We start from the raw sequence: 27,545 nt of genomic DNA, 5'->3' as shown, positions 1-27,545 counted from the left end.
GAATTGATAGGTATATCAATTTTATTGACTAAATTTAATGATGTCCGACAACGAGTCACAACCGGCGGAGGAGCCACCAGCGCAGCTCCCAGGAGCACAGCCACACCAGCCAGCTTGGCTGCGAGCCCTCAGACCGCCGTACCTGGACCTGAACCCACGAGCAGCAAACTCAGCCGCAGACTTTAAACACTGGCTGGTCTGCTTCGAATCATACCTGAGAGAATCCAGCGTCCCTCAGGCATCCAAACTAAGTGTCCTGCAGGCACAACTGAGCCCGAGAGTATACACTCTCATCGAGGACATGACTACCTACGAGACCGCCATCAACCTGCTGAAACAGAAGTACCGGACCCCGGTAAACTACATGTACGCTAGGCACCTCCTAAGATCACGGCCGCAACAGCCAGGAGAATCAGTAGCCGAATTCTCACAGGCGCTATATGCACTCGCCAGGAACTGTGACTTTAAATCGGTGTCGGCAGCCGAAAATACTGAAGATAATATCCGCGACGCATTCCTGAAAGGCCTACGGTCCGAGTACTCACGGCAAAGACTGCTGGAAGCTAAAGACCTCAGCATGGAAAAAGCTGAAGCCCTCGCTATCTCCCTGGAAGTGGCCCACCAAGATCAGGAAGCATTCACCAGGTACTGCTCGCGACCCTGGGACTCGGGCCCGACCCCTACCACAGCACCCTTCCCAGCGCCGCCCCCGGGACCTACCTCTGCGTCGGCGTCCCGGACCCGACCGGCCCCGCCACCCCCGGCACCGGCCCCGACATCGGGCATCCGCGATCGGGCCGCCGGCTGTTTTTTTTGTGGCCAGGAGAAGCACCCGAGGTCGCGCTGCCCAGCCAAGAACTCCATATGTAGAACCTGCCTGAAGAAAGGCCACTTCTCCAAGGCCTGCAGGAGCGGATCCTCAGAGGCCAGCAGTGCCGCATGCGAACTATGGGGGCGGCCATCTTCGTTTAGGGCAACTGAGGCCAGCATCCCCACACATGAGTCATGGGGGCGGCCATCTTTGTTTAGGGCAACTGAGGCCAGCATCCCCACACATGAGTCATGGGGGCGGCCATCTTTGATTAAGGCAACCGACCCCAATAGTGCCTCATGGGGCCCTACCTCGTGGGAGACGCCATTTTACTCACCACGCCCGACCGCCTCGCCCGCAGATGACAACGACTCGCTCAGCTACACACTAGCTTCCGTCACCCTGGACCAAGCCCGCCCGCACCATCTGTCCAAGTCAATGATGGACATCAAAGTGAACGGCCACGCCACGACCTGCCTGTTCGACAGCGGAAGCACGGAGAGCTTCATCCACCCAGACACGGTGAGCCACTACTCCCTCTCTGTCCTACCAACGCGCAGCCGAATCTCGATGGCATCGAGGTCCCACGCCACGGACATCAGCGGCTACTGTGTCGTGACCCTGTCGGTTAAGGGCACGGAGTATAAAAACTTTAAACTCCTCGTCCTCCCCCATCTCTGCGCTGCCGTCCTACTAGGGCTGGACTTCCAATCCCACCTCCAAAGCGTAACCCTAGCATACGGTGGACCCCTCCCCCCACTCACAGTCAACAACCAGCAAACGTTAAACCGCCCACCGCGTAACACCTGCAGCCTCTCCACCCTCAAGGTCCCGCCACCCTCTCTGTTTGCTAACCTTACCCCTGACTGCAAACCCGTCGCTACCAAAAGCAGGCGGTATAGCGCCGGGGACAGAGCCTTCATTAGCTCTGAGGTGCGGCGCCTCCTGAAAGAGGGCATTATCGAGGGGAGCAGCAGCCCCTGGCGTGCCCAGGTCGTAGTCGTAAAGACCGGCGATAAAAACCGCCTGGTCATCGACTACAGCCAGACCATAAACAGATATACCCAGCTGGACGCATACCCCCTCCCCCGCATATCTGACATGGTCAATCAGATTGCACAGTATAAAGTATTCTCGACCATCGACCTGAAGTCGGCCTACCACCAACTCCCTATCCACCCTGAGGACCGCCAGTATACCGCCTTCGAGGCGAATGGGCGCCTATACCACTTCCTTAGGGTCCCCTTCGGTGTCACTAATGGGGTCTCGGTCTTCCAAAGGGAGATGGACCAGATGGTTGACCAGAACGAACTGCAGGCTACATTCCCCTACCTAGATAACGTCACTATCTGCGGCCGCGACCAGCAGGAACATGACGCGAATCTGGAGAAATTCCTCCGTACGGCCCAACGGCTGAACCTCACCTACAATAAGGAGAAATGCGTGTTTAACACCACGCGCCTTGCCATCCTCGGCTGCGTAGTGGAGAACGGAATCATCGGCCCCGACCCAGAAAGAATGCGCCCCCTCATGGAGCTACCCCTCCCCCACTGCCCTAAAGCACTTAGGAGAACCCTGGGGCTTTTCGCCTACTATGCCCAATGGGTACCCAATTACGCGGACAAAGCCAGACCCCTCCTGAAAGCCACTTCCTTCCCCCTCACGGAGGAGGCGTGCGCGGCCTTCTCCCTCATTAAGGGAGACATAGCCAAGGCCACGATGCACGCAGTGGACGAGTCCATCCCCTTTCAGGTGGAGAGCGACGCCTCCGACTTCGCCTTAGCCGCCACCCTAAACCAGGAGGGGAGGCCAGTGGCCTTCTTCTCAAGGACCCTACAGGGCCCCGAGATCCGACATTCGTCGGTCGAGAAAGAGGCCCAGGCGATCGTGGAGGCAGTACGGCGCTGGAGGCACTACCTGGCAGGCAAACGATTTACCCTCCTCACCGACCAGCGTTCGGTGGCTTTCATGTTTAATAACAAGCTGAAGGGCAAAATCAAGAATGACAAGATTTTGAGATGGAGAATCGAGCTCTCCACCTACGATTATGAGATCTTGTACCGGCCAGGCAAGCTGAACGAATCCCCTGATGCCCTTTCACGAATGACATGCGCCAGCGCGCATATCGATAGGCTTCAGACCCTCCACGACCAGCTCTGCCACCCCGGAGTCACCAGACTCTACCATTTCATTAAGGCCCGCAACCTGACCTACTCCATCGAGGAGGTCAGGACCATGACCAGGAACTGCCAGACCTGTGCGGAGTGCAAACCGCACTTCTATAGGCCAGACCGAGCAAGCCTGATCAAGGCCACCCGCCCCTTCGAGCGCCTGAGCATCGACTTTAAGGGGCCCCTCCCGTCCTCTGACCGTAATGTGTACTTCCTCAACATCGTTGATGAGTACTCCCGTTTCCCCTTTGCCTTCCCCTGCCCCGACATGACCAGTAGCACGGTCATTAAGTGCCTGAATGCCCTCTTCGCCTTGTTCGGGTTCCCGAACTATATACACAGCGACCGGGGCTCCTCCTTCATGAGTGAGGAACTCCGGCAATACCTCCTAGAGAGAGGTATTGCAGCAAGCAGGACCACCAGCTACAACCCCAGAGGTAACGGTCAGGTGGAAAGAGAGAACGCGACGGTATGGAAGGCCGTCCTCTTAGCCTTAAAGTCTAAGGGCCTCCCAACCTCCCGCTGGCAAGAAGTCCTCCCGACAGCGCTGCACTCCATCCGGTCATTACTTTGCACGGCCACTAACACCACCCCCCATGAACGAATGTTCGTTTTCCCCAGGAAGTCGACTACGGGAACCACTCTACCAACCTGGCTGACCGCCCCGGGGCCGGTCTGGCTGCGGAAACACGTGAGGACCCATAAAACGGACCCCCTGGTCGAGAGGGTGAACCTCCTGCACGCCAACCCCCAGTACGCCTACGTGGCGTACCCAGACGGGCGGGAGGACACTGTCTCCCTACGAGACCTCGCACCCTCAGCCGATCCGGAAACACCGCCACCACCCCCCCCAACCTCAGTCCAGGTAGACGGCATGCCGGAACCCCACGAGCCCTCGCCGACCACGCAAACACCAGCATCAACACCGGATAAGGCACCAATTGATATACCTATCAATTCCTCCAATAAAAGGCGAAGAGTTACGAAGGTGACTAAAGGTTTTTATTGACTAAATAACAGCCCACTCTCGTGGGTGATCCGATCCAAGCAGGAGGAATACCAGCCAGTCGCTCACCTTTATACCTGGCCTGGTGGGTGGAGCCAAGGCGGAGTCGGCAGTGGTCATCCCAGGTATAGCAGTGTGGCAAGAGGCGACCTCGTACCGTGATACAATAGTGGTCAGTGATACAGTTATAACGAACAGTGGTGAACAGTGCTAACGATAGTGAACGTGGTTTACCACAATCTGTTTTTTAGTGATATTGATTGAGGGATAAATGTTGGCTAGGACACCGAGAGTACTCTCCTGCTCTTCTTCAAAATAGTGCCATGTCGTCATTTGTGTCCACTTGAGAAAGCAGACAGGCTCTTGGTTTAATGTCTCATTCAAAAGACGGCATCTCTGACAGTGCAGCACTCTCTCAGTACTGTGCTGGAGTGTCAGCCTAGATTTTTGTGCTCTGGAGTGGGACTTGAACCAACAACCTTCATGAACTCAGAGGTGAGAGTGCTATCCACCTTTTTTTAATATATTATTTATTGAACATTAAAAAGATTTACAACATCATGATCATTCCATTGTATCATACAAATCCATTCCGCTGCTCTGCACAGCCATTCCTCCACCACACATTAACATCAAAACCTGACATTTAATTTGTCTCCCATAACATATACTAATCTATTGTACTTTAAAAATTGATCAGTAATCATGACTCTGAATAAGGGAAGTGTGCCTGATGATCCCTCCATCATTTAATCTCTGGCCCTTCCCTCCTCTCATGTTTCTTCCCAACTTTCCGGGCAGCTGCTGCTTTCTCCAGTAGCAACTGGCTCTTTTTCACCCCCTGTTTGAACCTTCCCTGCAGTTTCAGCCTTTTCCTTACATTAGGTTTGGGCCAAGGAGCTGTCCCTTCTCCTTTCTTCTGCCCCTCACTAACCTTTCCCTTTCCACACAATGCCACCCCATCTCTCACTTCCATGTCTCTGTCCCTCTCTGACTCCTCACTCTCGAGCTCTTCTGTAACCTCCCGTCCCTGCTCCTCATCAGATACATAATATCTCTTAGAGAGTTTTCCTGCTATCATGGTTTCTCCAACAGTGCCACTCTCTTCGGACTCATCTCCACCACTGACCCTTGCTCCATGTTTCTTCTCTCTCTGGGACAATGGCGTATCTGTACCTATCTTGCTCCCTTCTGGCGTCTTTGTCTCCCCACTCCCGTCCTGCTGCTCCTTTAAGGCTCCTGCATCTTGCACCCTTTCCTTGTCTTGCCCCCTCCTGCTCCCCGAGATGTCCGACTCCCCGTCTTTCTTTGAAGTACTTACACTTACCCCACACCCCGCTCCCGCCTCTTCTCCCCCTGCGGACACCAGATTCTTTAGGGAGAGCCGAGCCATATAATGTCTTGTCTCTGCCCTCGACCCGTGCTGCTCACTACTGTCTTTGTCCTTTTCCACCATACTTGGTGTGTTTTCCACCATCTCCATCCTGTTCTCTGCTCCGCAATTTTCTGCCTCTTCATGCGCTCTTTTCTCCTTCCATTCACCAGCTGTGTCCTCTGCCTGCTCCGCTCCTCCAGCCGCTCCACTCACACCTCCTTCTCCTTCGCCTTCTCCCATCTCTTCATCACTCAAGGGGCTTCCTTCTGCCGCACACTCACAGTGGGTGAGGCCTTTATGATACACCCCACAGCTCTCTGCCTTGCAGCTCCGAGCGATGTGTCCAGACTCGTCGCAGTTATAACCGTACAAGTCTGGACAGCTTCTTACAAGATGGTCGTGTCCAAGACAATAATAACAAACCTTCACCTGGCTATCATGCAGTACCCAGAAGTACTGCATTCCTTCCATTATCTCGAATTTCATGCTATACGGCAATGATTTCACCCCCTCTGGGAACCGCACCTTTACATAATGGGTTCCATCTGCTACCCGCGTTCCTGGGTAGTATCTCCTCTTTATTCCCAAGCAAACTTTAATGTCCCACGACTCCAACTTTTTTATTAGCACATCGTCTTCAGTTTAAGAATGAGACCACCACCTCTTCAGAATATAGCAGAAATACCTCCAAGAACTTTTCTCCAAACTTCAAACTAATTAAAAATCTTTCCACCTCCTCTCGGCCACTGACTGTCTCCTGAAACCCAACATTCAGCTTTGGTCGGCAGGCAAAGCAGCTTCCCTTGTTGCAGTCCTCATGTACCACCTGGATAATATCCCAAGCTTGTATCTCCTTATCCTTGCACTGACCCACCACCGTGTTTTCTTTTCCAAACCTCCTGGGATCCCGACCTAAATCTTTGGGCCTTTTTTTCGCCCTTCCCCCAACATTTTCTCCCCTGATTAAATTCATCCTGGGAACACTGTCCTCTCCGGGTCCACCTGACTGTTGTTTAAAGACCAAAAAGGCCCTCAAACCTGAAAAAAAAACCACCATCAACTTCTTACGAACTCACTCCAGCTCCCTGCAGTAATCAAGCACCCAGCAGTACCTGCTCACCCCTAGCCCCTCCCACCTAGAGAGAGCTACCCACTGAGCCGCTGGCTGACATGGTGTACAGCGGTGATGTCATGACACCACAACATCATAGTCCAGATTAATCAAAAGTATCTCATCTCTGTTTTAGGAAACTACGGAGAGAGCGGGATGGAGGCTTTCAAGGAGTTAGCTGCACAGGAGGGACTGTGCATTGCGCACTCAGGTAAAATCTACAGCAACGCTGGGGAAAAAACCTTTGACAGACTGCTGAGAAAATTAAGGGAAAGGCTGCCTAAGGCAAGAGTTGTTGTCTGCTTCTGTGAGGGGATGACGGTGAGAGGCCTACTTATAGCAATGAGAAGACTTGGGGTACTGGGAGAGTTTCTACTGATTGGCAGGTAAGCAGATTTTTTTTTATACTTCTGGTATCACTGTGTTATGCTATTATGTATCCCCTTAGTATTGTAGTGTGATGGAGCTTCTATATATCTGCTTAGTATTACTATGTAATGATACAACTAGATATTGCCTTCGTATTACTGTGTGATGGAGCTACTAGATATTCCCTTAGTATATATAGTGTAGATTTTATAAATCAATGCTCTCATCACTATAGGTCACATGAGGGGAGCTCAGGAATTCAGGGGTGAGGTCAGTGTGTCCCATGTCAGTTCCCTACATTACAACAGTGACTACTCTTCACATGTACTTCTTTGGCTGTGAAGCGCTTTGGGACATCCTGAAGTCATGAAAGGCGCTATATAAATGCAAGTTTTTTTCTCTTTTGTCTTTCATTAATTTCCTGTCTTCACTCCTATCGTGAGAAGCTCTGCCCCAGGAACATTAATTTGTAAATATTGCCCCATATAGCGGAGAGCTGGGTGCGAGTATTAAGGGCAAAACTTCACTAAAGCTGACCTCCTGAAGATAAGCCGAGCCATTCCAAAGGGTTGTCCAATAACAAAAGTTGCAGGTTGCCTGTTGATTCACAAACATGTGCAATAACGGAGCTATTCTGCAGCGGGAAAGCAAAATCACAAGGATTTGGTACAGTGTTATAGTTGTTTATTTTAACAACAAATGCGGAACTGGATGATAGTTTGGTTAGGAGCGGTTATATCGGAATCCAGTGGTATTTCAGCAGTACAATAAGCTACCCATTTTGTGTTGCTAGTATTGTACCCGCCTTTAAATTCAGGACCTGACCTCTTCCCAGTATCCCGTGCTCACTGCCCACAAGCATTGGGAGTAGCTCAGTCAGATACATGTCTAATCTATTTCTTTATCTGGCATTCAGTGGCTATTTGCCTAGACTTTTAATATGGTTTTGTTTCCCGTGTGCGTGTGTGTTTTCCCCTCCTTTCGGTAGTGTGGGCAGGTTATTTTCATTGAATTATCACCGGCTTCTGCCTTATAACTTGGATCCAGAAGCTAGGAGGTTAAGAATTCCAGAATTGGTCCTGCAGAGAAGATTTTCTGAAACTACACTTGGGGTGCACTTTGGGAAATCGTGGCTGCATCCCTCTCACGATTTTCCTCCCAAGGGGCTCCTGGTGGGTGAGGCTCTCGGTGCACTCGGTGCTATAGATTTATCATAAGGCAACTTTTATTAAAGATTGAGGAGACTTTGATTTCTTAGGCATAGGGTCAGGTTTCAACTGCTTTTAGATTGGCCTTCAGCCATTGGCTCCCACAGCGCTGGTCTCTTAAAAATAGAATTAAGAGATTTATTAAGACTGTGAGCGCGCAGGTCTGTGATTTTCCCAATTGCCATCAGAATCTCTGAGGCAAGTAAACATTCCACTCCAGCGGCAGCACCAATGTTTTCATGATGATGTCATGACTCAAGGTTACCATGTGCCTGCCCAGTGTGTACACCCTGGCTTATATGTCAAGGCTAACCTACGTCTATGCAGAATGGTACTCTTCCCCCACCTCAGCCGTGGCTCAGTGGTCACAGTCTCACCTCTGAGTCAGAAAGTCCTAGGTTCAAAGTCCCACTCCAGAGTACTTGAGCAGATAATCCAGGCTGACACTTCAGCGTAGCATTGAATGAGTGCTGCACTGTTGGAGGTGCCGTCTTTTGGTTGAGAGGCTAAACTGAGTGCTGCACTGCCCTCTCAGGTGGGTGTAAAAGATTCTGTGGTATTCAAAGAAGAGGGTATTTTTTTGGCTATCATTTACTTTGTAAAATAACAATAGAGGGAGGATTTCAATATTTCCCACCCCTCCCCATTTTGACAGCAGCTATTATGGACAAAATTCCTTTAGAGGACACTGCTAACTAGCTTTTAAAGATTTTTGATGCAACAAAATTTGGTGCCCTTAGGAAACTGTACCTTCTGGACAATATAGAAATGATGATTGACTTCCACAGTACCATGAAGTACATCAATTCTATTGTTATAAAGCTCCTCTGCCAACACAGCCAATAAACAATGATATTTAAAATGCAAGTGCTGCATCAGCATTGCCACCGAATCGTACAAATTTATCACAAGTGGGAGCGAGCTGGTTAAATGGCTGACAGGCTGTGGCTTGTGAACAAGAAATAGCTTTAGAATGGTGACCTAGAAATTCAATGAAGTTGTGCCCCTTTTATAGGCGTAAAACAGACGCAAAAGCGTCCAGTAAGGCGGGCGGCTTGCGCTCAAGCTCTGAGCCGGAAGTGCGCTGTCCTCCATATTGGTATCGGCATCAAAAGAGGCACCCAAGGCCCGCACCTGAAAAGGGCATTAGGCCCCTGGCATGTGCAATTAAGAGGCCCAACATCAGCTGGATGTCCTCTTTGCCAACTTGGTTTGCCCTGAACTAACGCCAGCTGAGTTCAGCAAATCAAGGTCGAAATGTGGCCTAACCTGCAGTTAACAGAACCCCTGCAGGCCGCCACACAAAAAGGTACGATTTTTAAAATATACTTAGCTGAGCTCCTCCTGGCTCCACTCCAGCTCCAAAGACGGGTGCCAGCTTACACATGGCCCAATCCCGATCAACCCTTCCCTCACCCGATCACTGCCAGCCCGCCTCTCCTGGTTGACCCCGCCATCCTGATCGCTTCCCTCCCACCTCCACTACTAGTACCTACCTGAGGGCCACGGTGGGTGTTGCAGAGGCCCAGGAATTGCAGCCGACTTTTCCGGCTGGGAATGCCTAGCAGGTGCCCACATATAAACGAGGCTCGAGGCCCAATATCCATTCCGGCGCAGGGATTGTCCCCTGGGCCCAGTTCACACCAGAGGGCCAGCACAAACCAAATTCTAATCCAAGAACTCAAATATTGAAACATGAGAGGTAAGGCAGTTAGAATCATACAATCCTACAGCACAGAAGGAGGCCATTTGGCCCATCGTGCCTGTGCCGGCTCTTTGAAAGAGCTCTCCAATTATTCCCACTGCCCTGTTCTGTCCCCATAGCCCTGTAGATTTTTCCTTTTAAAGTATATATCCAATTGTCTTTTGAAATTTACTGTTGACTCTGCTTCCACCACCCTTTCAGGCAGTGCATTCCAGATCACCACAACTCACTGATAAAAGAATGTCTCCTCTCTGCTTCTTTTGGCAATTACTTTAAATCTGTGTCCTCTGGTTACTGATCCTCACACTAGTGGAAACAGTTTCACCTTATCTACTCTATCAAAACATTTCATGATTTTGAACTCCTCTATTAAATCTCCCCCTTAATCTTCTGTGCTCTAAGGAGAATAATCCCAGCTTCTCTAGTCTCTCCACATAACTTAAGTCTCTCATCCTGGGTACTAGCGAACCTCTCCAGGGCCTTTTCATCCTACCTAAAATGTGGTGCCCAGATGTGACGCAATACTCCAGCTGGGGCCTAACCGGTGATTTATAAAGGTTTACCATAACTGTATCTATCTGAGTCATAAGGGCTGGAGGGTGAATTATGGCATCATAAATCCTTAATTGCTTCAGAAAATTCTTGGTACGAAATAAGTATTTCACTTAAACTGCCTTTGTCATATTGTTTACAAGCATTCTGTAGCATTCAAAAGTTTATCAGTAATTTTTATTATGATTTCAGTTACTGTGCTTAGATTTTTTAAATGCTTCTATTAAAGTGTGAGCTTGGCCCAGAGTCAGTGCTCTTGCTTTTGAGTGAGAAGATGGTGGGTTCAAGCCTCAATCTATGACTTCAGTTCATCTTTGCTGATATATGTGCAGTGCTGAGGGAGTTCTCCATTGATTATCTGATGAGTTCTTAAACTGAGGCCTGTCTGTCTGTTCAGGTAGATATCCCATGGCACTACCTTAAAGAGCAGAGATGTGTCCTGGACAACTGATTAACTGGTTAATCATTTAACCTGCTGTTTGTGGGAACCTGCTAGGCATGGAGAATTGTCGCCGCTTGCTGTGTGCTGCATAATTTTGCCCTATAGAAGGTCTTCCAATGGAAATTCCTGATGAGAAGGAGGGTAATGAGTGGGGTCACAGCATCGGCTCGAGCAACAAATGTAGGAGGAAGAGGCAGAGGAAAGAATGAAAGAAAGCAAGAGAGAAAGAATTAGAGAGAGAGAAGAAAGAAAGAATGAAAGAGAAAGACAGATAAAGAGAGAGAGAAACAGAGAGAGAGAGAGAATGAAAGAAAAAGAAAGGGAAAGAGAGAGAGAAAAATAGAGAGAAAGAAGAGAGAGAAAGAGAGAGAGAGAAAGTGAGAAAGAAAGAGAGAGAAAAAAGAGAACGGGAGAGAAAGAAAGAGAGGGAGAGAGAAAGAGAGAGAAAGGGAAAGAGAAAGAGAGAGAGAAAGAAAGAAAGAGAGAAAGATGAAAAGAAAGAAAGAGAGAGAGATAGAGAAAGAGAGAGAGAAAGAGAATGAGAAAGAAAGAGAGATAGAGAAAGAGAGAGACACAGTAAGAAAGAGAGAAAGAAATAAGGAAAGAACGAGAGCAAAAGGTAGAGAATGAGAGAGAGAAAGCGAGAAAGAAAGAAGGAAAAAGAGAGAAAAAGAGAAAGAAAGTTGGAGAGAGAGAAAGAGAGCGTGAGAAAGAGCGAAAGAATGACAAGAGAAAGAAAGAGAGAGAGAGAAAGAGAGAGCGTGAAAGAGATAGGAAGAAAGAGAGAGCGTGAAAGACGGGAAGAAAGAGAGAGCAAGAAAGAGAGATAGAAAGAGAAAGAGAACGAAAGAAAGAAAGAAAGGATGAATGAAAGACTTGCATGTATATAGCACCTTTCATGACCTCAGGATGTCCCAAACCGCTTTACAGCCAATCAAGTACTTTTGAAGTGTGATGTAGGAAATGCAGCAGCCAATCTTCGCACAAGGTCCCACAAACAGTGATTACACTTCCAAAGCACCTTGTGACATCGTGAATAGCGCTATATAATTGCAAGTCTGTCTTTCTTTTCTTTCTGTATAGCCCATCGATTTGTGATGCCAAAGTGTAATCACACATGATAAACTGATTCCACCAATTCTATAAATGAATGAAACAAATGGAAACACTTCAGAATTGACTAATGTGTCAGCAGTTATGACATCACAAACATAGTTGAAAACTTCCTTAACTGACCCTGCAAACTCTTGAATCACATAGAAGAGACATTGGTATTTATATCACACTTTCCATGACTGCAGGATGTCCTAAAATGCTTTACAGCCAATGAAGTAATTCTTGAAGTGAAGTGTAGTCACTGTTGTAATGTAGGAAGCATGGCAGCCAACAAGAGTCCATGTGATAACAACCAGATAATCTTTTTTTTTAGTGATGTTGGTTGAGGGATAAATATTGGCCAGGACACTGAGGAGACCTTCCTGCTGCTCTTTGAATAGTGCCATGGGATCTTTCACATCCACCTGAGCGGGCAGACGGAATCGTGACTCATCCAAAAGAGGGCACCAACTGACAGTGCAGCATTCCTTGCAGGACTGCATTGAAGTGTGCTCAAGCCTCTGGAGAAGGATTTGAACCCACAACCTTCTTGACTCAGTGATGAGAGGGCTACCTACTTAGCCATAGTGGACACACGGAATGCACAAGTGAATCGCTGTGTGCTGTGTGCAACCAACCATTCATCCCATACTGTGCAGATCCAGGTGGTGGGCTCCTTCATGTTCCGCTCCCAGATTTTGCAGAATACCTTTGAACAGACACAAGTGCCTCATGTAGACAATTCTGCTCAGATGGGAATCTGTGTTTGTAAGCAGGCCCTGTGAGGTCTGAATCCCAAGGTGCTGCAGTCGCGGCGGGAACCATGTTGGAGGTCTAGACAGCAAGTGCCTAGCGTTGAGCATCCGACACCACTTCCTCCTCCTCCCTCACGCTTCCTTCTCACCCCTCACTATCTGTATCCTCAGGGAGTTGGTGCCGCTGTGCTGGTGTTTGGCAGGTGCTGACGGTGACACAAGTTGCTGGTTTTCTTCTGAGGCCCCTCCTGTGCCTTCACCGTATCTGTCTATTTGTGACAAACAGAATAGAGCAAAATCCCATCCAAGTAACCAGATTCAAGCATGACTTCCATTGCACAATACTCCATGATTACTGGTGTTGGCTGAGTGGTGACCTAGTATAGGTCTTTAAACCTATGCAGGGTTTCGATAGGGTAGATGTGGAGAAGATGTTTTCACTTGTGGGAGAGTCCAGAACTATGGGCCATAAATATCAGATAGTCACTAATAAATCCAATAAGGAATTCAGGAGAAACTACTTTACTCAGAAAGCGGTGAGAATGTGGAACTTGCTACTACAGGGAGTGGTTGAGGCGAAGAGCACAAATGCATTTAAGGGGAAGTTAGATAAGTACATGAGGGAGAAAGGCACAGAAGGATTTGCTGATAGGGTGAGATGAAGTAGGGTAGGTAGAGGCTTGTGAGGAGCATAAACATTCTATGTAATTCTATGTAACTGCATGACAATTTCACTATTCCCCCCACCCCGCACTCCTTGATGCTCTCCCTTGATGCTCTCAGGGATGGGCAATAAATGCTGGCCTTGCCAGTGGCACCCACATCCTGTGAATGAATAAAATAAACAATTATGCCAAGAGTGGTTTCTTGGAGGGAGTTCAAGGAGCTTGAAAGTGCCCCCACCAGTACAGGTCTGCTCCCACCAATTATATTAAAAATTTTGTCCTTTTTTTATTCATTCATGGGCTGTGGTCATTTCTAGCAAGGCCAGCATTTATTGCCCATCCCTAATTGCCCTTGAGAAGGTGGTGGTGAGCCGCTTCCTTGAACCCTGCAGTCCGTGTGGTGAAGGTGCTCCCACCATGCTGTTAGGGAGGGACTTACAGGATTTTGACCCAGCGACGATGAAGGAGTGGCGATATACTTCTAAGTCAGGCTGGTGTGTGACTTAGAGGGGAACTTGGAGGTGGTGGTGTTCCCATGCACCTGCTGCCCTTGTCCTTCTAGATGGAAGAGGTCGCGGGTTTGGGAGGTGCTGTTGAAGAAGCCTTGGCGAGTTGCTGCAGTGCATCTTGTAGATGGTACACACTGCGGCCACGGTGCGCCGGTGGTGGAGAGAGTGAATGGCCGGAATCTTTACCTGAGCGTCAGGGCGGATACGTGTGGGTCACGTAGCGGGTTATCATCTCAAAGTTTTTAACAGCACGTTCTGCACTGCACGTTTAACTCAATTACATAAATTGAAACAGTCATGTAGGTTTCCCGGCCCAATTAAATGTGGCAAGTCTGCTGACGTCACCGATGACTTGTTTCCAGCACAGATATTTAAAGCAGCCTTGCACATCCCAGTTGAATGTTGTTGGAGGAGACATAAAGGTGGTTGGGAGAGGGGGCAAGTGCTCGATATCGCAGAGATTTGTGTGGGTCTCAGCAGACATGGAGTCATAGCGGCAGAAAGCTGCGCCCAGATTCACTGATGCCTCCCTGGAAGTCCTGGCCCAGGGAGTCAGAGCACGCAGGGAGGTCCTCTGTCCCCTGGGGATGGATGCAAAAGAGCAGCCAGAGTCGCCAAGAGGGCATGGCTGGAGATCGCGGAGGAGGTCAGCAGCAGGGATGTCGTAAGGCGGTCCTGGATCCAGTGCCGGAAAAGATTTAATGAGGTCAGGAAAGGTGAGTGCAATGACACATTCAAATATATCCTGACGTGCGTGTCATCCCCAACCCCCTCACTCTGCCTTCCCAAGCCTACTCCTGCACCTCACTCCTCACACCAACCTACCTTGCAAGGTCCACCTATCCCTCACTCTCTGTGCACCTACTCACATCCCCATCTGACTAACCACCACTGACACTCACCCTAATCCTAATGCAATCATAGGAAGTAATGCCACAGAAGGAGGCCATTTGGCAATGTCATGCCACTCCCTCATAGTCACCCTCTACAGATGTAGCCCATCCATTCTTTACACTCATTCCATCACTCTCACTCTCTGTTCTCTTCTTTCCCTCCTTGCAGGAGAAGAGAACCCACAACAACAGAGAGAGGCAGCGAACCGGAGGTGGCCCTCCAATGTACACCAACTTGACTTCAACAGAGGAGGAGGTGCTTGAAATCACTGGAGTTGCAGAGCTGCTGGCGGTTGGAGATGGAGAGAGGAGAACCTCCCAGCAACCTGGTGACAGAATTAAATGCCATAGTCACATGGCACACAACAATCACTCATGGTGACTGATGTCAGCAGCCAGTGAAATATCATCATGTGCATAATGGTAACGTTACACATTCTTATCATAAGACTTCTAATTCATCTGTTTACTCTTTCACAGGTCTTCAAGTGCCAACCCCACCATCCAGCCAAAGGAGGAAGATGACTCCTCAGAGGAACCTGCAGTCTCTGAGGGTGAACCATCACCAGAACCATGCGCACCCAGCCCCAGAATCGATACGTGCACCTCGGTGGGTCCAGTTCTGACGAAAGGTCATCGACCTGAAACGTTAACTCTGTTTCTCTCTCCACGGATGCTGCCCTGGCCTGCTGAGTTTTTCCAGCGTTTTCTGTTGTTATTCCAGCGAGATAGTGTAGTGTTGTCACCTGGTGTCTTACAGATCACAAGTGAGCAAGAGCAGATGGTGGAGACAAGGACAACAGTGGAGAGTCCTCGCCGGAGGATGCCAGATGCTCCAAGCTCTGCTCACCTGTGTGTGACTGTACAGAGAATTACATAGGATTACAATGGAGGAGTCCGTCTCTACCGTCATCACCATCTCGCAGGCGATGACGACAATGTGCTGTTCCATGGAAAGGATGGCCACCTGCATGGAGCAGCAAATACACCAGTCGAATGAGGACATGCTTGCTGTGAACAACAGATTGCAGACTCTCATAGAACTCCTCTCAAGGAGGGGTACCAATGTAGACTTGGGCCTTCATCGCCCCACTGATGTGCAGCAAGGTGCTCTCCAGCTCCTTGCTAGCAGGGAAGTGCGGGTGACCCATGAGAGGGATGATGCTGGGAGGGGACATGGAAGTGGGGGCTCTCCTCAGAGCGCTCCCACTTCTCTCCCATTGCCTCCCCTTCAGTCAGAGCCTCACATGCTACCTCAGATCCCGATGGCCAAATCTGCCCCTGCACAGTTACAGGAGGAGTAGTCTTTGGTGGGGCCCTCACAGGCTCCAAAACACAGAGGATGTCCGCCAAAAGTGTCAAAGCGGTCGCAGCAGGGAAGTGAGCAGCCTGCGTCTACCTCTGCTGAAGCCACAGGGGTTGCACTTTGTAGAAGCACATGGAAAAGAAAAAAGACACAATCGTAGATGCACAAGAGTATGCACATGGGTGTTTGTCAAAATGATAATGTTAAGTTTCAGTTCTATTTATGAAGCACATAAATTTATTTCTTTGCACTACTTTCCCGTCTTGTCCAATTTTGCCTGCTACCTGGGAAGTGGTTTTGTCACTTGGAGTGAATGGTGAGACATTACTTAACCGCGAGCGATGGGGGTTTGGGTGACGGAAATGGCTTGGTCATTGTAGGACTGCATTGTGGTGTTGTGACGGAGTGGAACTTGGTACAGCATCTGGGAGCCATATGGGTGCACTGGTGCAAGTTAAGTAAATCGGGCCAATACAATCGAGCAGCAATGTATGCCGCTGCTGGTGCCATCTCCATCTCAGGTTCATCCTTCTCCTCCTTTTCCTCATGTTCCACCTGTTCCTCCTCCTCCTCCTCCGAAGAGGCTGTGTGCTCTGTGCCTTGCTCCTCCTGCAGCTCCAATCTTCGCTGCTGCGCTCTGTTGTGCAGCACGCAGCAGACGCCGATGATTCTGGAGCCCCTGGCTGGTGCTTACTAAAGGCTCCTGCAGATCTGTCAAGGCATCTGAAGCGCATCTTCAGCATGCTGATTGCTTGCTTTATGACACATCTGGTGGATATGTGGCTGTCATTATAGCGCTCTTCGGCCTCATTGCTTGGCCTCCTCAATGGTGTCATCAACCACGTTTTCATTGGATTGCCCTTGTCTCTATACAGCCAGCTGGTAAGTCTGTTTGGAGGTGTGAGGAGCTGAGGGAGGGTGGACTGGCACAACACAAAAGAGTCATGACAGCTGCCAGGGAATCTGATGCACACATGTATGATGATCTTTTTATGGTTGCAGATGAGCTGCACATTGAGGTTCACGAACACTCCTGGGTGATGATGGGGTGCCCTGATGGCCACATGTGTGCAGTCGATGATGCCCTGCACCCGTGGAAAGTCAGCCAGAGTCGCAAAGCTGAGCGCCCGCTCAGTAACACTGGCTTCATCAGTGGCAAAGTTCACATAATTAGCTGACTTGTGAAACATAGCATCGATTGCCTGGGTGATGTATCTGTGGGTGGCCGACTGTGAGATCCTGCAAATGTCTGCTGCAGATCCCTGGAAGGAGCCTGAGAGGAAGAAGTTGAGGGTGGTGGTGGTTTTGACAGCCACTGGTAAGGTGTGTCCACCAGGACCTCTGGGCGGCAGGTCTTGTTCGAGCAAACTGTAAATGTCTGCAACAACCTGGCGCGATAGCCTGAGCCTCCTTTGGCAGTCATGTTGAGGAAGCTCATCCTCTGCCTGTATACTCTGTGTTGGGGGTATCGCCTCCGGCGTGGTGCACCCCTGTGATGCACCGCTCCTGTGGAGCATCAGGTTGTTGAGGAGAAGGCTGCTGGTGTGGTTGCTGCTGCTGCTGCTCTGGCTGGTGTTGTTGGTGCTGGAGCTCATCTTGGTCCGATTCTGAGGCCCAAGGTAAGACAGCATAAGCGGCAGCCATGTTGATCTAATAGATGGCAGGGAAAGTGGAGATCAGAGGCACAATCCTCCAAAGTAGAGAGTGACTAGCAATGTGGTGAGAGTGGCTTCCGAGGTTGCAGAAATCTCCTGCAAACTCCTGAAAGCTAAATCTCTGCACCAAATGGTGCCAGCAAGGGCCTTTCCCTTAGGCAAGGAAGCAGGTGTAAGGTGTGTTTATTTATGTGTTTTTTCCAGCTGTCACTTAATGGACTCGCACAATGGCCACGGGGTTTCCGCCTCCCCTCAACAGGTGAGGATCCCGAGGTGCATGAATTCCGTGTGCAACCAGTTAAAATTCAAACCTGATGTTAAAAAGGCAGGTAAGGGTCTGTAAACGAGCAGTTAAGTACTTCAGTGCGGTCGCCCGCATCTCCCGAGCAGGTCCATGGCCCACCTCGAAATGCACCAGAGTTAAAGGCGGAAGTCGCCGAGATGGCGGCGGGTTCCTGATGCACTGTCAATTCCTGTGCTTTTAACCGGCAACCTGTCCCCAAACCTGCACGATCTCCAATGTGAAAATTCAGGCCAATGTTTAAGGTGGTGGATGGGGTGCCAATGAAGCAGGCTGCTTTGTCCTGGATGGTGTCAAGCTTCTTGAGTGTTGTTGGAGCTGCACTCATCCAGGCAAGTGAAGAGCAATGTTCCCTTTCATTTTTTGGGTGCACAGGCCCTTTAAGGGGCTGTGTGGCCCGTTCAAAATACCACATAACTGCGTTTTTTTCCCATTTAAAAGCCGGTGAGCCAGCTGCACGGGAACTCCAGAGCACTGCACGGCCACGCTTCCGCACAGCTTAAAGAAAACATTGGTGGAGAGCGTTCCATCACACTCCTGACTTGTACCTTGTAGATGGTGGAAAGGCTTTGGGGAGTCAGGAGGTGAGACACTCGCTGCAGAATACCTCGGCCTCGATTTTCATTGAGCCGTGGAGCCGGGCTTGGAGGCGTGCGGGAGATTAAAATCGCAAAAACTGGTGAGCGGGACCCCCCCCCCCGCCTGGTTCCCGACTCAGAGCAATTTTAACTCAGTCGCGTCTGATGGTCCTGACTCCGTCCTGCATCCAACAGGCGGGACTGGTCGTTAAGGCCCTTAACAACCACTAAATGGCCTCTATAATTCTATTTTGAAAGGCCCTTGTGAATTTAACCCTTTTCACATGTGAAACACGCCTGGTGGGAATCACGAATGTGAAACCTGGCGGGAGCACTATTGGATTGCTGACGATCAACTGCAGGTCAACCATTAAAGAGGAGATTTGATCAGCCATGATTTGCAGGTGGCAGGACTTAGTGGTCTCAGGTCTGGGGCAACTTTTAGAAGGCTTAACCACACCTGTGGAAAGTTGGAGCATCACACCCATCTCCAGTGTGACCTCCTGGGAAACCCCTCTCGCCACCTTCACTCGGCGCTTCCTCAATGGAGGCACACACCAGAAGCATGGGAGCCATTTGTTTCCTTCCCATCTGGGCATTAGAGGAGCTCAGGCACCAGCCACGGCAGCAGCAGAACCAGGAACAACAGCAGCACCAGCAACAGCAGCAGCAGCAGGAGCGCCAGGCTGCTGCTCACCCACCTGAAGCTGCACAGGCCAGAAGGGGCCAGTGCCTGGAAGCCTGTCGGCGCAGGAGATACCCACCCAAACAGGGTCTACAGACGCAGGCTCAGCTACCTCAACATGTCTGAGCAGCAGTACCAAAGTTGGCTCCGACTTTCGCGAGAGGTAGTGACTGACATCTGCGCAATGCTACAGCAAGACCTGCTGCCCAGAGGATCAGCTGGACAACCATTACCAGTGGCCAACAAAGTCACCACCGCAATCAACTTTTTTGCCTCAGGCTCATTCCAGGGATCAGCAGCAGACATCAGTGGCATCTCCCAAGCGGCCGCACACACTTGCATCACGCAGGTAACCGATGCCTTCTTTGCCCTTGCGCACAATCACATCCATTTCACCAAGGATCGAGCAAGTGTCACGGCGCGAGTGGTTTGATTAGCTAATCTGGCAGGCTTTCCAAGGATGCAGGGCATCGTTGACTGCACACATGTGGCCCTTAGGGCACCCCATCACAATCCAGGTATTTTTGTCAACCGCAAGGGCTTCCACTCCCTCAACGTTCAGCTGGTGTGCGACCACAAGAAGGAAATTTTGCATGTTTGTGCCATGTACCCTGGCAGTTGCCATGACTCCTTCATACTGTGCCAGTCTAGTATGCCTCCGCTATTCAGTCCACCAGACCAACTTAACGGATGGCTAATTGAGACAAGGGCTATCCCCTGAGGACGTGGCTAATGACGCCGTTGAGGAGGCCAGCCAACGAAGCTGAGGAGCGCTACAACTCCAGCCACATTTCCACCAGATCCGTTATCGAGCAAACCATCGGTTTGCTGAAGATGCGCTTCAGATGCCTGGATAGATCAGGTGGAGCCCTGCAGTACTCAGCAGCCAGGGTCTCCAGAATCGTCATGGTTTGCTGTGCGCTTCACAACATGGCACAGCGTCGTGGCTTGCAGATTCCTGAGGACCAAGTGGCTCCTCACATATCCTCCTTAGATGAGGAGGAGGAGGAGGAGAAGGAGGAGTTGTGCAAAAACGAACATCCTGCAGAGGCGCACCAACCAGTGGCAGCATTACACGAGAACATTGCTGCCCGGGATGCAAGGAACGCACTCATCCTGGCCAGATTTGCTTAGCCTAGTCAATCAAACACTTTTGCCTCGCTGCTTCTTACCAGAGCTTTGACAATGGCCAAGAACCAGAGGATTCCTAACACTCTGACCACCATACTGACAGTTGCAAGTATTCCTAAGGCCTCAATGTGGAAGTCCCAATAGCGAAACGACAGACGCCACAACTGCAACATTTGCCATCAGAATTTTTATGTTCAATAACGATGTGATGGCATTTTTACAATAAACACAAAATTGCACCCAAGTGACTACCCTTGTGACTATTTGTGCAGAATTTTCCTCTTACGTGTGCTCCTATGTGGTGCCTCCCCTGTGGCTTCAGCAGATGTGGAGGCCCCTTGCTCACTTTCCTGCTGCTCCTGTCTCGACACCTTTCGTGGGCGTCCTCTGGGGTTACGAGACTGGGAGGGCTCGTCAACAGTCTGCTGATCCTGCGGCTGTGCAGGGGTTGAGATGTCTATCTCACTTGGGTGTGGACTCCGGTGGGGCTCTGACCGAGGGCTCTGCAGTGGCATGGAAGTGTGAGTGCTTGGAGAGGAGACCCCACTTCATTGAGGTCTGCCACCAACCTCCCTCTCAAGGGTCAATTCCCCTTCAGCGCCTGCAAGTGGCTGGAGAGCACTTTGCTGCACATCAGGGGGGCCATGGGGACCCGTATCTGCAATGGCAGTCCTACTCAGAAGGACTTCCATGGAAGTCTGGTTTCTCTATTCAATAGATGCCCATCGCACCTCAAGAGATGTCATTCTATTCTGAACAATGACCATGTTTTCCATACCCTGGTGACTAAGCTCCTCCATGGCCGTAGCCATCCTCTCCTCTACCGTAGCCATCCTCTCCTCTACGGTAGCCAGCCTTACCACGGAGGTAGCCATCCTTTCCACGGAGGTAGCCATCCTTTCCATGGTGATGCGTTCATGCGCCAATGACTCCACAAAGGCTCTGCTCATGTTCGCTATGGACTCCTCCATTCGCTCCACACTCGCAGCGACCCTAGAGACAAAACCTGCCAGAGACTCCTGCATCTGTGCCTGGAGTTCCATCACCTCTGATCTTATGGATGGACCCAGAGGCAGAGGGTCAACATGCTGCTGAGCCGAGCTGGCAGAGTCCTGCGCCCTCTGACTAGGACTCTCCACTGCTGTCCCTGTCTCCACAATCTGCTGATGCTCACTTGTGAGCTGTGATACACCAGGTGACAACACTACTCTATGTCCTGAAAGTCCCACCGAGGTGTGAGTGTCTGCGCTGGTACTGGGTGCGCTGAATTCTGCTGACGCTGCACCCTCAGAGGTTGCAGCTTCCTCTGAGGAATCTGGCTGCTCAGCCTCTTCTTCCTGGCTGGGGGGACAGATGCTTGTGATGGTCCTGTGGGGGAGTAAAGGAAAGAGTCAGAGATGTGATGCAAAGGCTACATGCACATAGCTTTTAGCAGATGCTCATAAGTCCATCTGTTACAGCTTCACAATCATTATCAGCGACTCATGCAATGTCAAAGAGAGAGATGGGAAACTTTTCTGTCACCAGCTTGCTGTGTTCCACCCGTCTATCCATCCCCCACGCGCGAATCATCCTCTATTCCCATAATTTCCAGGACGGCCTCCTCCCAGGGGGTCAAGTGGGCTATTGAGGCTGTCCCTCCTCCTGTCCCATTCCTTTTGTTGTGAGCTCTCTTTTCCTGCAATGAGGGAGACAAGTGGAGGTTGAGTAAGAATGAAGGAATGAGTGCAGAGATTGCATAGCATAGATACTTAGAAGGAGACAAAGATGGAGTGAGGTTGCAAGACCAAAGGCCCTCCCTGTGTGTTGTCAGTTGTGTTCAAAGCATCAGAGTGATAGGGAGTGTGAGGGCTGCATGGTGGAATAGTTATATGAATGTGACCATAGAGAGAGAGGGAATGGGTAAGGGTGCATGGATGTCAGTATCAAGTGGGATGTGGAGGAAGAGATTGCTAAAGCTGAGTGCTGGTGAGGAGAGGCAATGGAGATCAGATTGAGGGTGATGGGAAATTCATACTCACTTTTCAAGTGCGCTGAAGGTCATGAAATCTTTTCCTGCACTGTATCCAGGTTCTGCGGGTGACTCCCAAGGAGTTGACCTCCTCAGCCACCTGCATCCACACTGCCTTGGTCTGAGTGGGAGGCCTCTTCCTCCCTGATGAAGGGAAGAGGACCTCCCTGTTGGCCCCAGCCCCATCCACTAATGCCTGCAGTGCCACCTCGTCAAAGCGAGGAGCTGATCTGGCCCTCCTGCTTGTCATATTTGCTGCAGCTCCCTCACACTGCACAGTCAAGGAGCTTGGCAGTCTGCAGAAGAAGCAAGGCTTGCTGTGGACCTTAAATGCAGCAGCAATGATGATGTAATCGGAGGGGACTTTCAGTCATGAAAAACCCATTTGCAAAGGCTTCCCACACGTTGGAAATCAATTGGCCAATTAAGTTAAAATTGCATCAATCTCCCACATCCATTTAGATTTGTGTGGGAAACACAAAATTCGGATAACACGACACCATCCCGCACCCGAGTTAAAATCCACCCCCCTAGCCTCTGACCTGCTCTTGTTGCCACAGTATTTATGTGGCTGGTCCAGTTAAGTTTCTGTTCAATGGTGACCACCCAGGATGTTGATGTTTGGGGTTTTGGCGATGGTAATGCTGTTGAATGTCAAGGGCGGTGGTTAGTCTTTCTCTTGTTGCAGATGGTCATTGCCTGGCACTTGTGTGGCGCGAATGTTAATGCAAGCAAAAAAACTACTCAAGGTATTTATTGCAAGTGCAAGGCGGTGTCATGCAGCTACAAATGGAATAGGTATCATCCTGGCAGGTTGACTTATGAAAATGTCTTGGGTGAGCATAGACTGGCTTGTATTCCTTTGTGTATAGAAGATTAACAGGGTGATATAATTGAGGTGTTTTAGATGATTAAAGGATAGGGTATACAAAGAGAAACTATTCCCTCTGGCCGGGAGAGTCCAGAACAAGGAGAAATAACCTTAAAATTAGAACTAGGCCGTTCAGGGGTGATGTCAGGAAGCACTCTCCACACAAAGGGCAGTGGAAATCTGGAACTCTCTTTCCCAATATACTGTTGAGGCTGGGGGTCAATTGAAAATTTAAAGACTGAGATTGATAGATTTTTGTTAGGTAAGGGTATTAAGTTTTACAGAATCAAGGTGGGTAGATGGAGTTGAGGTACAGATCAGCCATGATCTCATTGAATGATGGAACAGGCTCAAGGGGCTGAATGGTCTATGTAAGGGGGTGGCGGGTGTGGCGCGTGCGCCCAGTCAGTTATGCCCCTGACTGTGAGCAGTTTGAATCGCTTCCACACCCCTGGGTTCTAGACACCGGACTTAGGTACAGGCAGCGATACAGAAAACTCGAGTAGACAGTGTTGGATCTGTGGTTCAATGGATATGCTGTTATTAATTAATCACACGGATGCTGTACATCAAGAATAAACAGGTCTTTACTGGAGGAGGGTAGTCTCAAGACTGGGGGTACAGAGGCATGCGCAAAGCTTATATACCGGTGTGGTCACTGCCGGTACTACAGTATACAGGAGCTGTAAAAGTAGTTCTGACTTAAAGGCACATACACTACAGACAGGTGGTTTGGATGCAAGCAAAAACCAAGATTTTATTGAACAGGAAAATTAATACAGTCTTAAAAGAAGTTACCACTATAACATTACAGGCAAATGCACTTATACAGGGAATGGGGAACACACGGCACATCGAGGGAAAACAACTATCTTAACAATCCCCTTATCCTTATCCCACCCCTATACCTAACTAGATTAAGCTATGAGGGGTCTGAATCTATGCTCACCAATCAAAAAAGAAAACGGGGTTTGTTCAATTCAAAACAGCGGGGGGGATTGGGGTTCGCTCTTGGTGCTCTCTGGAGCCTGCCATCATCACGTGGTCTCCGGGTGCTGCAAGGGCGTTGGTCCAGGTTCGAGTACCCCAAAGTCAAAGTCTCTGTTTGGTTACTTTACCTTGCAGGAATGATTCTTCATCGACAGCTGCCAGTTTGAGTTTGTGTGCAGATATTCGAAGGTCAGCCGAGGCTGAAGGCCCGATGATTCGAAACCTCCCCTCGTTTGGTCTTCTCCAGCCGGTCTGCCCCCCGGTGGTTTTCCCTTCTCCCCTTGTCGCGTCCCGCCTCGGCTGGTGTGAATCTGTCTGTGTCTGCCCGACCCGGTGCCGGGGCAGTTCCAGATGGAGTGGGAAGAGGGCACAGGCAGAGGCCAGGAGGTAAGCGCGGGATGGGGAAAGAGCAGCGGCCACGAGGGCGAGGGGCCCAAGGAGCAGCACCAGCACACCAACCAATGAACTCTATGGACCTCCGAACGAACGAACGAACGAGCTGCCCTAACTCTTCACGAACCTGAACGAACTCAATGCTACCCCGGGCCTTCAATTATACTTTCGTCGAAAACCCTTATCTTTGCGCCAAATCAAGTTAGTTCTTTGTCTTAAACTTGGCGGGTTAGTTTAAAATAATGGTAGCATTTCATACTAATGGTTTTTAGATGGCCGGTAATTGCATCTACCTGCCCGATAATAGACTTGTATTGTCCTGAAAGTTCCTTGATGGGTTTGTCCAACCTCGATGGCTGTGCTAAACTGTTTCCGATAATGTATGCAGACTGTTTGATGGCCTTAACTATAGGCCTAAACTGCAATTAGATCCGTCTCCAATTCAGTCTAATGCATAATTCAGAGTCCTGTGTCGTTCCAAAACACAAAGTTTTCTCTTCACAGAAAACCTGCAGCCTTAGTTTCGATTTCTCCCAAGCTGTCTGTGCTGCAGAATCCATTTTGGAATCCCACAGGCTTTCTGCCACGAGGCACGGATGCCATCTTGGGTACCCTTTTCAATTTAAAATGTCCATGCAGGGTCCCTTTTATTAATAATAACCTTCGGGGAGATGCAGAAATTTTGCAAATCTTACAGTCCTCCCTGTGATACTACAACTTGCTTGAAGTATCATACTTTAAAGTGAGCAAAATTTTTCTGACCCTCCATAGTCAACCTTCCCCTGTAATTATCTATCTAATATACCCATGACACATGCACTTCCCATTCCGCGAAAATGTAGTGTACATCAGCATACAGAGAGTAAAATTACAGACTTTACACACACATCCAAGCATGGAGGGGGTCTAACACCCCTGCACCACTTGGTACACATATCTTTATTAAACCGCGTCGCAACGCGGACAATAAAAGAAAACCTTTAATTAAAAAAACAAACACAAAGAAACAACAATTCTTAAATCGAAATACAGGGAAAAAGACTTAAACTGGCGTATCTCCTCCACCTTTACATAATGTTCTTTCCAAAAGCTCTGGTTTCGGAATTCTGACCACCGACCTTATCTCTTACACTGAATGCAAACTAAATACAGCACTATTCCTAACTGGCAAACCACAAGAATGTGGGAAGCCAGTCTGATCCACGAAGGGACCTCTATATTATTGAAAAGATTCCGCCAGGGTGGAGTCACAATATCCAATATCTTAGTCCCTGTCTCTACTGTTTTCTGCTCGAGAGTGTAAAATGTTTCTGTGAAACTATAACGGCTTTTAGAATTTTGGTCAAATGTTCAGGGAGAGGGGGTATTTTGTAGCCAAAGTGCGCTACGTACTTTTGCAAGTTCGTAAAATTCTCCTTCACAGTGAGGTGAACAGTGGAGGGTTCGGGAATGGGGACAATTCGTTCCTGGGCCACTTGAACTTCTGCCTCGGGTTTAAAAACAGAAACTGCTATCACTGACCGGACACCAGCTATGCTGTCCGTGCTGGTAGTGGGACGTGCCGGTGGTGACACAATATGTCCCACCCCCTATATATGCTACCTGCGGGGGAACATGGCCTTGTGCCATTGCCTCCATGGTACAATTTATAGGCTTCGCGTCAGCAGCTCTGAACCCACACTGCGGTCTTGAAAAGGCATTCAAGTGCTGGGGACACGGTATTATGTGTGCTCCCCGGCTCCGGCACCCTGGGAGGTCAGTACCTGTCATAGCGTGCTCCCACTTAATGACGTAAGGCGGGACCGCTGTGAAACGAATGTGTGCACCCCCTTGAATGACTCTAATGTTCTCAACCCTGTATACCGGTGGGGGTCGGGCTGTCCTACCCATGACCGGCATCCTAACTACTACTCCAATGATTGTGTGGTTGGACCACCCACAATCCATGGGGACTGGATAGGCTTCGGAGGCTAGCCGGAGTTGGCATTGGCTCAATGTGTTCTCAAAAGGGTGGAGGGCTGCGAGGTGCTTGTTGCTAATCCAGGAGGGGACCAAACCTTGCTTTAAATCCTCCAGGTTACTGCGGCCCTCGCCCAGTAACCACGCCCCGTATAACACGCACACCTCATTCTGCGCAGCCTGGTCAGAAGCATTCCTGTCCTCCCTTATGAGAGCATTTACCGTCTTTGCGTACTTTTCCAACTCGGCTATGATCTCCTTTAAATAGACCATCATGGCCTGGTCCTTATTCAACTCTGAGCCCACTATCTTGTTCTCATCCAGTAATATCCTTTTTAATTGCATTTTTAAACCATTTATCTGGGTCTGCAGCTCTATGTCATCCAAGCTGTTGATGACAGAGGACCCAGTATTAAACGCAGTAAAAACATCATTCCATACACCCCTTTTTTGTCTCCCTGGGTTACCCAAAAATTCTCGGTGTGTGGTGTAGAGTTCGGTCTTGTCCACGTGGGCAAAATCGAACTTGTAAAACTTCTTGAACATGTCCTTTAATAGGGCCTGGTATAACTGCTCTGTTTCTTTGGGGCACCACTCCGGTAAATGTACCTCTGTGAGATTTAAAATCACGGAGGCTACCACGTAGTGTACCTCTTGGTACAGCATCTGATTGGTGGGTATTAGTACCAACCCATTCCCTGGTCCCTTGGTGGCGGTGGGGCAATCTTCCCTGGATAACCTCGCTGCCTACTCCTGTTCCTATGTTCCTACGAGTCCCTTTTTAAGCGCTGTTAGTGCCCAGACAGGTTGCCATAGATGTTTGCCCACTGTATCTTTTCCTTGTTATCTCGGTGCATCTGGAGCTTGGGGAAGTACTGAAACTGATTACTCTCCTCTTCATTGTCCGCATCGGCCACCAGCAAAGGATTAGATGTTTGTTGGGACAGGCATTCTTGCAGGTCTACCTGTGGCGGGTTTCCTGCCATGCATGGCACTGC

General features: G+C 49.6%; 1 protein-coding gene across 1 annotated transcript in view; it reads left to right on the top strand.

The window, feature by feature from the left end:
- Positions 1–27,545, top strand: part of LOC147121528 (metabotropic glutamate receptor 1-like) — a 564,257-nt gene that overhangs the window by 72,638 nt on the left and 464,074 nt on the right. Inside the window, exon 2 of the mRNA XM_085977873.1 lies at positions 6,611–6,860. Within this exon, the coding sequence (XP_085833999.1) occupies positions 6,611–6,860 (250 nt within the window). The remainder of the gene's footprint in view (positions 1–6,610; positions 6,861–27,545) is intronic.

Source organism: Somniosus microcephalus, chromosome 3 (assembly GCF_052327205.1).
Source record: "Somniosus microcephalus isolate GS21.2 chromosome 3, FLI_Smic_1.0, whole genome shotgun sequence".
Classification (NCBI taxonomy): Eukaryota; Metazoa; Chordata; class Chondrichthyes; order Squaliformes; family Somniosidae; genus Somniosus; species Somniosus microcephalus.
This window is presented reverse-complemented; position numbering and strand designations above follow the sequence as displayed.